Genomic DNA, 10,722 nt, shown 5'->3' with positions numbered 1-10,722 from the left:
GTTAAATATCATTTTTAATGCTGTTTTTTTTTTCTTGTTTATGAAGAGATGTACTTTCTGCTTTGAGAGAGGTTTCAGTGAAGTCCGTAGCTGCTAGAATTTATGCCCTGGTGCTGGAGAGCAGCGGGCCAGTGTAGACCTGCAGCCTCCGCGCTGTCCCGCCGCCCCTGCTCTTGGAGATCCGGGGTCTGCGCAGGGGGAGCGTAAGGGGGGCCGGGCCGGGGAGGCGCCCGGCGGCTCCGCTCCGCTCCGTCCCTCGGCGATGCGCGTCGCCGGCGGGGAGCCGGGCGGCCCCCGCGGGCTCCTCGTCGTGGGGTGAGTGCGGTGGCAGGGGCCYGCGGGGTGGGGGCGGAGGGACGGGGTGGTAAGCGATGCTCTGGCGTGCAYGCAGGCAGCGGGTGGTTTAGTGCTGTCGTGATTTTTATGCCCGCAGTTGCGGAGGCTTCATTTAAGGCTTGTGAGCAGTCGGGCCTGGGTCTCCCTCTCTCTTTTTCTTTCATTTTATTTTATTGCAGTCATTTCCTGGGTCGCCTTCTGATGTCGTGTGGTCCAACGAGTCAGCGTGAGCAGTACTGCTGCATGCAGTGAAATGATGTGGCAGAAACCCTTTGCTTGCTACTTCTTGCACTGTATATGTATATGYCATTCAATGTTATGAGTATGCTGTGTTTCGCAGAGGAAGTCTGAAATTTTATTGGTGACATTTTGTGGGGGTAGGCTTAGGTTTATTTTAAAAGCCTCAAAAAACTACTTGTGGCTCTTTGAGGGGGGTAAGCAAGCTGATAGATACAGGAGATCTGATCAGTATAGCCTGCTTGGCTTGCCAAAGGCTCGTAGGTCTCCTAGTAAAGTCTTCTGAGGGAGCTAAGCAGCCAAGGTAGGAGAGGAAAGGTTTCTGCACAGGCAAATCACTAGGACAGGAAAGAAGCCGTGGCTTCTTTTCCAGCCGCATTGCATAGGGATCTGTGCTGGGCCCTGGGTTGTTTAAGATATCCCTAGTTACTGAGATAAAGAGGTGAGCGGTAAAGTGAGAAGGCTTTATGACGGTATGAAACAGTGGAAAGATACCAGGAACAAGGATCGAGTATGGAAAAAAAAAATCAGAAAGACCCTGTAAGACCAGCTGGGTAGTAACATGGCAGATGAAATGGCAGAGGAGGGAACTAGCTGCCCATGTCGAGTGATGGGTGGAAGTGAGCTGACTGCTACTGCCTGGGAGACGGATCTTGGTGTCACAACGACTTGAAGTCTTTGTGGGACTGCACCATGCCAAAATCGCTTACATAATATCCTTTAGCTTTTGACTACTGTCAGAAAAGAAGGTGCCTAGGGAAGAAGGAGTAAGATTAGAGTGAACATATAGAAATGCTATCTTGTGCTGTTGTCCCAGCCTTCAAGAATTTGCAAGTGAGGTCCCTGCAAGTGCATCTCCCTAATGAGAAGTTTAAACCTGTGGTAGCTTTATGGTGGCTTGTTAGCCAAGGCATAGRAGTAGGATATGTGATGTGGTTAGGTTGACAGATACATCCTTGTAATCTGTGAAAAGGCAGGACAAATGTAAGGAAGGATAGGAAGAAGGTCATGACTGTTGCACGGCCAGTACARAGCTCTTGGTGGAGTTCTTGGTAGAAGACATCAACAGAACTAAAAAACTATAAGCTCGTTCCTTACAGTTACTCATTCACAAGTATACTATGATGCAGTCATGCTGCTACCCACAGTTATGATCTGAGGATTTTATGGGATGAAAATAACTTCCACGGAGCAAGGAATCCACTGTCTTAAAAATGTTTGAGGAGCTCTTTGACTTATCTGCATGTATTTTGAAGAGGAGGGTTTAACATGGTAATGACAGAACTTAAGGTTGTAGAAATGCATGATTATAAGAAATTCCTGTTTTTTTTAAAAAAGTTTTGCAACCTGTAAATGTATTGAGATATCCTTATTCTTAATGTTGGACTAACATCACAGTTGACTTAACCAAAACAGCCAAGTTAAGCATTCATAGTTTTAGTAAAGTAATAATTCTAGCAATCATTTGCTTGGCAGCATATCTGTAGCTTGTTTTTATGCAGAGATATATCTGGGAAAATTGGCTCTAGGTTAATGATTGAACAGAAACACATAGTTAATAACTACTRTATGAACAATCATTATTTTGTGCCTTTGAACTATTCCTGGAATAATTAAGTGCTGGTGCATTTGTGTTAGCTTCAGGCAAATTTTGAAGTGCARAACTGAAGCAGAATGTTTGTGGAATAAAATAAATCCTCAATTACATGTACKTTTTACTGAAAAAGTGTTCATGTAAATTATTTTAAACTGTTTTTTATTTTTTCACTATGTAGTTTGTTTCAAGCAAACTTTTTCTTCCTGGACAGAATTGAAAAATTCGACAGAGATGCTTTCCCCTTTTCTCTGGGAGAGATGTGAGTTAAGCTTATTTAATATTACAGTGATTTGTTTTTATGTTTACAGGAAGGGGCTGTCCAAAGGTCCTACAAATAAATATCTTTCAGAAAAAAGCAGAGAGTCTTTTCCAACACTTCTTGAGAAAAATGTGCGGGAAGCCATTGACAATTATACTTGGTATGCATTAACTTCTGAAATAGTACTTCATTAATGGATTCTAGGCTTAATTATTTGGTTTAATTTTCACTGGTCAGGTTTTTAGTTGTTCTTATGGGTGACAATTATTAGGTTGGGAATTTTACTTTTCAAATAATTTTAATTTGCAAGTAAAGCAGAAGTTTAATCAACTGAGATAGTGATGTTCAGCTTTTACATATTAGTCAATTTATTATTATAGGGTTAAGAATATATATATTTGCCTGTTATCTTTGCTTTCTCTAATTTTCTTACTACTTTTGTATGGAATTTGTTAATTARAATAGATTCTAGATGCATAGAAATGTTATGCATTTTTTTTCCTTCTGCTTCTGCTAGCTGGGTAATTCCTGCCTAGGTATAGAAATACGCAGATTTCACACAACGTGGAATATAAATTGACCTAAACCGTCATTTAGAGGGTTTGAACTTTGTTCCCATGTCTGTGTTGTGRATTTGCATGTTTTCAGAGCATACCCTGGAAGGTAAATCAGATGTCATGGTTGAAGGCAGATAATGGTAGCCAGCTTTGCAGGCCAGCTGATTTTCTAGAGGTTTCATTCCAATAAACAGCGCTTAGGGTTTGGCAGGTCTGACTGCCCTTGCTTTTACTGTCCCGGTGTTGGTGGACCTGGCAGAGGAGCAGTTAGAGATTTCTGAGAAGCTAGAATCCCATAATTCAAGGTTTAAAGCATACCAAGTCTATTAGCCTAAGAAATGTTATGTATACAGTTATATAGCTGGATGGAATAGACACATTTGTAGAGATTTTATGCTCAGCTTTAAATAATTTCTTGTGATAGCTTCTAATAATGTTAAAGAAGGCTTATGTTGTCAATCGTGTGGTTTTTGGTTTGTCATTAAATATGCTGGAGAATATAAAATAGCTATTAGAGTTGAAAAACTCTAACTAGAGTATATCTGCAAGTAGGGGTGCACATGTATGTGTTTATATTTATCTGTACACAGGCAAAATAAATACTTAAGTGCAGCTCTGGAGTGCCCTTAGAGTTGAAATTGTATAYGTATAGAAGTGTAATGTGCTCTTGTACGCACAAGTATGCACAAGTGGAAAGAGTTGCCCTTAAGGTGGTAAATGATAGAGGGGAAGAACGTATACCTGTTGCTCTCTCCTTATAAACATACACTTGCAATTCTTCGCATTGACTCTAATAGCGTGTCCTGAAAGTCATGTGTCCAACAGGAGGATATACCACTATCCATTTATATGATCGCTTGCATTATTTTTAAAACATTTGTATAGAAAATAATTGTTTTCTTCATTTTAATTTGTGTTCTTTTCACAGTGAAACAGTTTCATCGCTTTCTGGTGGTCGTACAACATCTGCAGACTTGAAAAACTCTTGGTCTGCAATAAACAGCTATACTACTGGTTTATCTACTGAAAGAAGTTCGMTTTACTCTTGGAGGGATGATGTATGTCACAGAAGCTGTTACAGTACACTATCTAAATATTGTAGAAAAGGTTAATTTTTATAGAAAATGGAYGTGCAACACATGTCCATAAGAGTTAATCATTTCCATTCATGATAGCCTAAAGCTTAAGTGTATTAACTGAGTATTGAAAAAAATAGTTTTGTGTGCAAGGTGGTATCAGTGCAGCTGATGTGTAATAAAAAACACAGTCTGAAACAATGAAATTTGGAGAAAACAAACCTGTTTTACAGAAGAAGATARGATTTAGGTTTCTGAGTCCAAGTCAGTGATTAAAATACCTGTTTGGAAATGCTGCATAATGCAGGAAAAATCTAAATTGAATCATGTAGTATGTTCATAGGTATGCACGTGAGTGTCTCAGTCTCAATAGGTAAGTATTTAGTTCTTGCTYAAGTTCAGTTCTGTTCCACAGAAGATGCAGAGATCATTAAGTCCATTAAGGTGTCTAATTGCTCAGGCATGCTTAGTGCATGCTGCCAGMATAGAATAAATCCAAAAGCACAACAACCGCTGTTGCTTCCATTTAAACAAAGCCAGCCCTGGCTGCTGGTGGTAGCGACACCTTTAGCATAATGGCCTAATTTTTAAGGTTACTGACCCAGTCTGTCATGATCCAGGAAAAGMTGTGACCCTAGATTGTATCACAGCCTGGGTGAGAGTTGCTTTGCTGTTCTTTGGTGTGGTCCACTCTGTGGCCTGGAATGGTCGGAGCACTCGGCTGGAAGTGAGCAAGTATGATTTGGTCCCTGATTAGACACTTCATTGCACTGAAAGAAAAGTGTTGATAATGTAAGTAATAAATAACATTTTGACCATTATCAAACCTGGCATCCCTCACCTGAGTACTTGTGCCTGCATTGCTGAATAAAGTCATGCTCTCCTGGCACCTTTGCCTGCCCCTGGAGTCACCCRTTTCTGGTTCCACTGAGTTACAGCTTCCATGGAAAGGTAAAGGAAGGCCATTTCTCAGACTGAGGGATGCTTCCTAGCCAACAGGGTATGTTATGGAGAAGGAAGGTACCTCCTCGTTGCAGTCTTAGTTATTTTAATCAGAAAGGAAAAGTGCTGCTCAAAGAAGCAGGAAGCTTTGGGGCCTTCAGTCTCAGGTATGGGACCCGTGTGTGACTCAGATTTGGAGTAGGGAGGCAGCCAAGAGTCCAGACACTTCATAATTGGTGTTTTCAGTTGGCTAATCTTAGGAAGCGGTCTATCTGTTGACTTCGTAAGAACTGTAGTTCTTTTCACTAAATCACCCTGCTCAGGCCAACTACCTGTTGTTGTTTGCTGCTGCTGTGTGTGTGTTTTTTTTTTTGTGTGTGTGTGTGTGTGTGTGTGTGTGTGTGTGATGCAGCATATAAATTGTGTGCCTGAAGTATGTGGTCTGAAGATCCATCCTGAGATGTTCAGCTGAACCTGTCTTCAGTTACCCTGCTCTTTAAATATGATTTTTGACTATAAACATAAATAAATATTTGCTGACAACTATTAATTTTATAATATGCAGGAATTTGATAAGGCCAACACACAGAGAGTGCATCAGTTATTTTGGGACATTGATGAAATGCTGTTTGAAGGAAAAGTGACCTCTCAAACTCAGAGCCTGCAAGCAGAATGTGCAGACTGGGTTGAACGGTCTCTTCATCTAAGGTAAGGAAATTTCTTGCTAATACTGGTTTTAACTAGATATCACTATAATGTGGATTTGATTGGTATCTTAACGTGAATTGCTTTTAATGTATTGTATCTGTAAGACTTTACATTTGAATCTGGATCTCTGAGACTGAGCTGTGCCATTGTTACAGTGCTAATGATATTTATTTTGATTAATGCSATGATTACCAGGATGTTATGAGAAAATAAAGATCACCTATTTTCATAATGACTTTTTCTAATTAAAAAATTCATCTTACAAAGAAGCACTTGCTTTTATGGTAGGTGAAGGCATACTGTGAAATCCCAGGAAATTCAGTATTACTTTCTTCTATTGATTATACTAAAAAGAAATGAAAAAGAAGGTGATCACATGCTTCTGATCTATTGCACAACCATAATGTCTTCCTAGGTTATCTAACTCAATATTAACACTGTCTGATATTAGTGAAGTAATAAGTAGTCCAACAGATAGGAAGATAAACACATGATCAGTGAGAATTGTTTTACATAGGTGTGCAAAGTATCCAAGCAGCCTGAAGACTACTGCTTATAATGCAGAGGAAAAGTCAGTGTTGCACTGCAATATAGTGCTCCCACCTTCAAAAATGATGGCCTATCATTCGTAGTGAGATGTGGTGTCACCAGACTGGCAGTCCCCTAGCCTAGATCTGCATATGTTTATGTAATCTTCTAGTCAGTAATTTAAGACTATTAAAAAGAATATCRCCAATAATAGCATCATGTTTTTAACGTGTTTTAGATATATTTACTAGTAACAACACTGCGCATTAAACTGAAGTCAACTAACAAAACTTGTCACACTAAGGAGCTAAAACAAGCTTAAATATTTGATTTTTAACTACTATTAAAATGATAAGCTAGAATCTCCTTGCATAAATCAGTTTAACTTTAATTGCTTAAATGGTTGTTTAAATACTAGTAACTGTAACATATTGCACAAGGACCTAGCATCTCCATAAACAGCTTATTCAAAGCAAGCGTTGGGTGTTCCTTCACATTACTACTGTTTACAGGTGTTTATATTTTTCATACTAGTATATGGGGTAGATTTGCATCTGCAATATCCTCCTTCCTCCTTTTTTCCAGGGTTCTAGGAAAGCAGCTCCTATTACCAAAGGATGAAGGCTTTCAGCATTTTCAGAGCAGAAGTGACAGCTCTGTGGACACTAAGGTTTTACCTGGCCTCCATGAATATACTACTGATATAAAAGAGTATGTTAACAATTTTTTTTTGTAGGTTTTCTCTTTTGATATGACTACAGTTTTAGTTTTTCTATTCAGAGTATAATTAAATTGCAGCAGTATCAGCAGTTTGCTGTTGTCTGTGAGACATGCTGTCTGCATAGATGTGATAAAATAAGATTTTCCAGTATTTAAAGCAAATCTCTTGATTGTTTTGAATTTCTGAGCACTATGTGGAATAGTATTTCATTTACATGGTCTTTSCTTACTAAAAATAAGATGCTTAGCAAAAAAGACCCCACTTTGTTCTTTCTTCCCTCTTCTGAGATTTTTTWAAAAATGTTACCTTTATTAAAACATTTCAACATAATTAAAATGTGATTGGTTCTTTCTTTGAATATTTAATKCTCATTTTGSTTGKTTGTTTGTTTATTTTTCCYCAGGCTCTGCATTTCAGGCTCTAAATTGGTTSCAGCAGCATGTCCGGTTCATAAATCAGTAGATTCCAGTTCCACTAGGATTTTTGCYTGTGACTCTTCCATGTATTCATTCCTGGAAGAAGAAATCTATGATGTGGATGGAAAAATAGAAGAGTATCTTGCATTTGACAACAAGGAGCTGTAAATAACAAATATATGTATTTTTGAAGAATATAATGAAYTATTATTCAGCCTGTTCAGGGTTCTCTGCTGTAAAAACATGGTACCCTCTGTCCTTGTATTCAGTAGGATGGTGGCTAGAGCACTCACTGGTCACAGAATCACAGAMTGGCTGAGTTTGGAAGGGACCTCTGGAGATCATCCAGTCCAACCTCCCTGCTCAGCAGGGTCATCTACAGCATGTTAGACAGGGTTGCATCCAGGCGGGCCTTGAAGATCTCCAGAGAAGGAGACTCCACAACCTCTCTGGGCAACCTGGTCCAGTGCTCCGTCACTCTCACAGGGAAGAAATTCCCCCTCACAGTCAGGCGGAACTGCCTGTGCTTCAATTTCTGCCCATCGCCTCTTGTCCTGTCACACGGGGCAACTGGAAAGAGTTTGTCCCCGTCCCCTTGACACCTTCCCTTCAGGTACTTGTCCACACTGATAAGATCCCTCTCAGTCTTGTCTTCCCCAGGCTGAAGAGGCCCAGCTCTCGCAGCCGTTCCTCATAGGGCAGATGCTCCAGCCCTCTGACCATCTTCGTAGCCCTATGCTGGACTCTCTCCAGTAGCTCCAGGTCTCTGTTGTACTGGGGAGCCCAGAACATGTGGAAACTTACCTATGTTGTCTTTCTAGTGGTTCAGGACTCGTATATTCTGTGTCGGAGCAACGTGTCTACACCATTAAGCCGCAGGCTGTTTTAAGATTTTTGTTTTTTGTTTTTGTACACGGAAACCCAATAAAATGCATGCTTGATTCTGAAACAGGCAGTGGAATGCAATACGCCCTTTTCTCCTTGCTTGTTCCCAAGATTGTTTCCGTCTCAGGATTAAATTTTGAGATYATGTTCTCCCTAACTAGAACATGAGGCGTTATAAAGCTTGTTACGAAAGGGACTGAATCATTTTGTGGATTAGACCATGGGACTATGTCTCAACTATAATTGTATAATTGTAGTCCAGTTTGAGGAAGACAGAGGAGGAAAGGGTTATGGTAGAAACCATTATGAAACTGAGATCATCCTTATAATCTCGAGAAGGAAAATAGGATGACATTAATGAAAAAGTAAGTACAGGTTAAAATGCTCTTCTGGAGAGCCTGAGCCAATCGAGGTGGGAAGAAGATGGGGGAGGGGTGTGTCCACACATTAGTGGAAAGGAAGGAGCTGCTGAACATAAATTTGTAGGCTCTGCTATTCTTATCAGGCTGCAGAAGTCTTTCAGACTACATTTTCTTTAATCCGTGTGATCATGCAGATGCATGAGTGTTGCAGATGTTTCCAGATATACATGACCTGATGCAATAAAAATGTTCTATGTGATAGTCCTCCTTTCAAATGCATGGAACAATAATTCCCTTATGGTTAAAAGCATATAATTTAGCCTCAAATGATGAAGTGCCATGTATAAAACTGTTTTTTCTCAAGTTGCAGATCTCTTTGTTATAAAACCCTGGCTTGACTCTTTTTTTCCTTTGTTTGCAAGCAAAAGAAAAACATATCAAGATATATATATTTGTTAGGTTCTATTCCCATATGTACTCAGTACATCTGACTTCAACTTTTTTAATCTACATTTGACTTTTTTCCCCTATGTATGTGTGTTTATAATTGCTCAGTGTATTAGAAGGAAAAAAAACCTGTCAAAATAGATGGTAATACATTTGAATTTGCTTCATTTATTAGTGATGATGAGAGTTTGGAAAAAACAAAAATGCATCTTACTGAGAAGAATAGTAAACGTGGCCTTCCCCCTGTGTCTCCGAATGCCTGTATCAAAGATGCTGTGGCTTCTGAAGTATTTGATCATATCTGGAGCAATATAATTGAAATATTGGAGGAGCTGATTAAAAAAAATTGGGAAACAAATATCACAGGTATTTTATATTTTTAAAAATGGTAGCAATCAAATCTAACTTGGAAAAGTACCTTTTTTAAAATTTGGAAACCTGTTTATTTTGAGAAATCCATGTTTGTAGTACAGCGTTTTAAGATATGAGATATGCCATGCCTTGTCAGAGATACCTGTCACGCCTGCCTCAAATAAGAGTTTTACTGATTTCGAGGGGGTGGATTAGAGGTAGAAAGAAGAAAGCATTGACCAAAAGAGCTCCGTTGCAGGAAAGCACTAGTTCAGGATGCAAATCGGTGCTGCTAACAGGGAATCACAGACAACATGATCTGAATCCGAGAGCTAGGAATCAATCTTCCAATCTTGTTGCTTGAGCTTTGTTAATAAAAAGAACCCTTAGGTAGCCAGAGCATTATAAAACTTKTTACGAAAGGAACTGAATCATTTTGTGGATTAGACCATGGGACTATGTCTCAACTATAATTGAGAAGTTTGTAGTCCAGTTTGAGGAAGATGGAGGAGGAAAGTGTTATGGTAGAAACCTTTATGAAATTGAGATCATCCTTATAATCTCGAGAAGGAAAATAGGATGACATTAATGAAAAAGTACAGGTTAAAATGAGAGATAGACAGCCTTGCTGGCATTGCAAGGGTTCATGAGCTTTTTTTTTTAATGTTCTTACAGAGTAATGTAAAAAAAAAAAAAAAAAAGCAAATTCTAGAAAAACTAGCTAGCCATGAAATTCTGTTCTTTAGTGTGCATATGCTGTCCTTTGAGGCTAAGGGAAGTTTCACTTCTTTCRATATATTTTTAAAGGACAGTAACAGAAAATCGCCTAGGCGTGAGGGGACATTGGAAGCTACTGGAATACTCAACCTCAAATAGAAGTTTAAGTGAGGAATGGTAAAAATTTTTGGGAGAGCTTGCAGAACTTAACATGTCTGAAGTGTAAAGAGCTTTTCGCATCCAGGTGGATTATTTAGCTCAATATTAYGGTTTAAGGAGGGTAACTTYGTTTTTTGATGCATATCCTCTTTTCCTTTTATGAATGGTATCAACTTATTGCAAATAGACAGCTAAGCAAAGTATTTGGACYGGGAGAGTAAAAGAATTTGGGATTATAATAGAAATGTGATGGTATATGTCTATGATGAAACAATATGGAGCTGCTGTCAGATGAGGATAAGCTCAACAAACTTTTTGTTCTTTCTTTTCATACGTTTGTTTAGCTTAAGAAAATGTAATTTTTTCTCTGGAAAATTTGTTAATAATGTCCTAAGTGTCTTAGCAGTATTTTCTTAAGCAATCC

General features: G+C 39.1%; 1 protein-coding gene across 1 annotated transcript in view; it reads left to right on the top strand.

Moving 5' to 3' along the window:
• Positions 1-259: 259 nt before the first annotated feature.
• The window catches only part of FAM149A (family with sequence similarity 149 member A), an 11,540-nt gene continuing 1,077 nt past the window's right edge, over positions 260-10,722 (top strand). The window contains exons 1-7 of the mRNA XM_085311305.1: positions 260-315; positions 2,479-2,589; positions 3,915-4,044; positions 5,570-5,712; positions 6,826-6,951; positions 7,365-7,541; positions 9,247-9,437. Coding sequence (XP_085167431.1) covers positions 263-315; positions 2,479-2,589; positions 3,915-4,044; positions 5,570-5,712; positions 6,826-6,951; positions 7,365-7,541; positions 9,247-9,437 — 931 coding nt within the window. The 5' untranslated portion in view covers positions 260-262. The remainder of the gene's footprint in view (positions 316-2,478; positions 2,590-3,914; positions 4,045-5,569; positions 5,713-6,825; positions 6,952-7,364; positions 7,542-9,246; positions 9,438-10,722) is intronic.

This window comes from Rhea americana, unplaced genomic scaffold (assembly GCF_003343005.1).
Source record: "Rhea americana isolate MKP2758 unplaced genomic scaffold, rheAme1 scaffold_34, whole genome shotgun sequence".
Lineage (NCBI taxonomy): Eukaryota > Metazoa > Chordata > Aves > Rheiformes > Rheidae > Rhea > Rhea americana.
The sequence above is the reverse complement of the archived record's forward strand: the minus strand, read 5'-3'. Positions and strand labels throughout refer to the sequence as shown.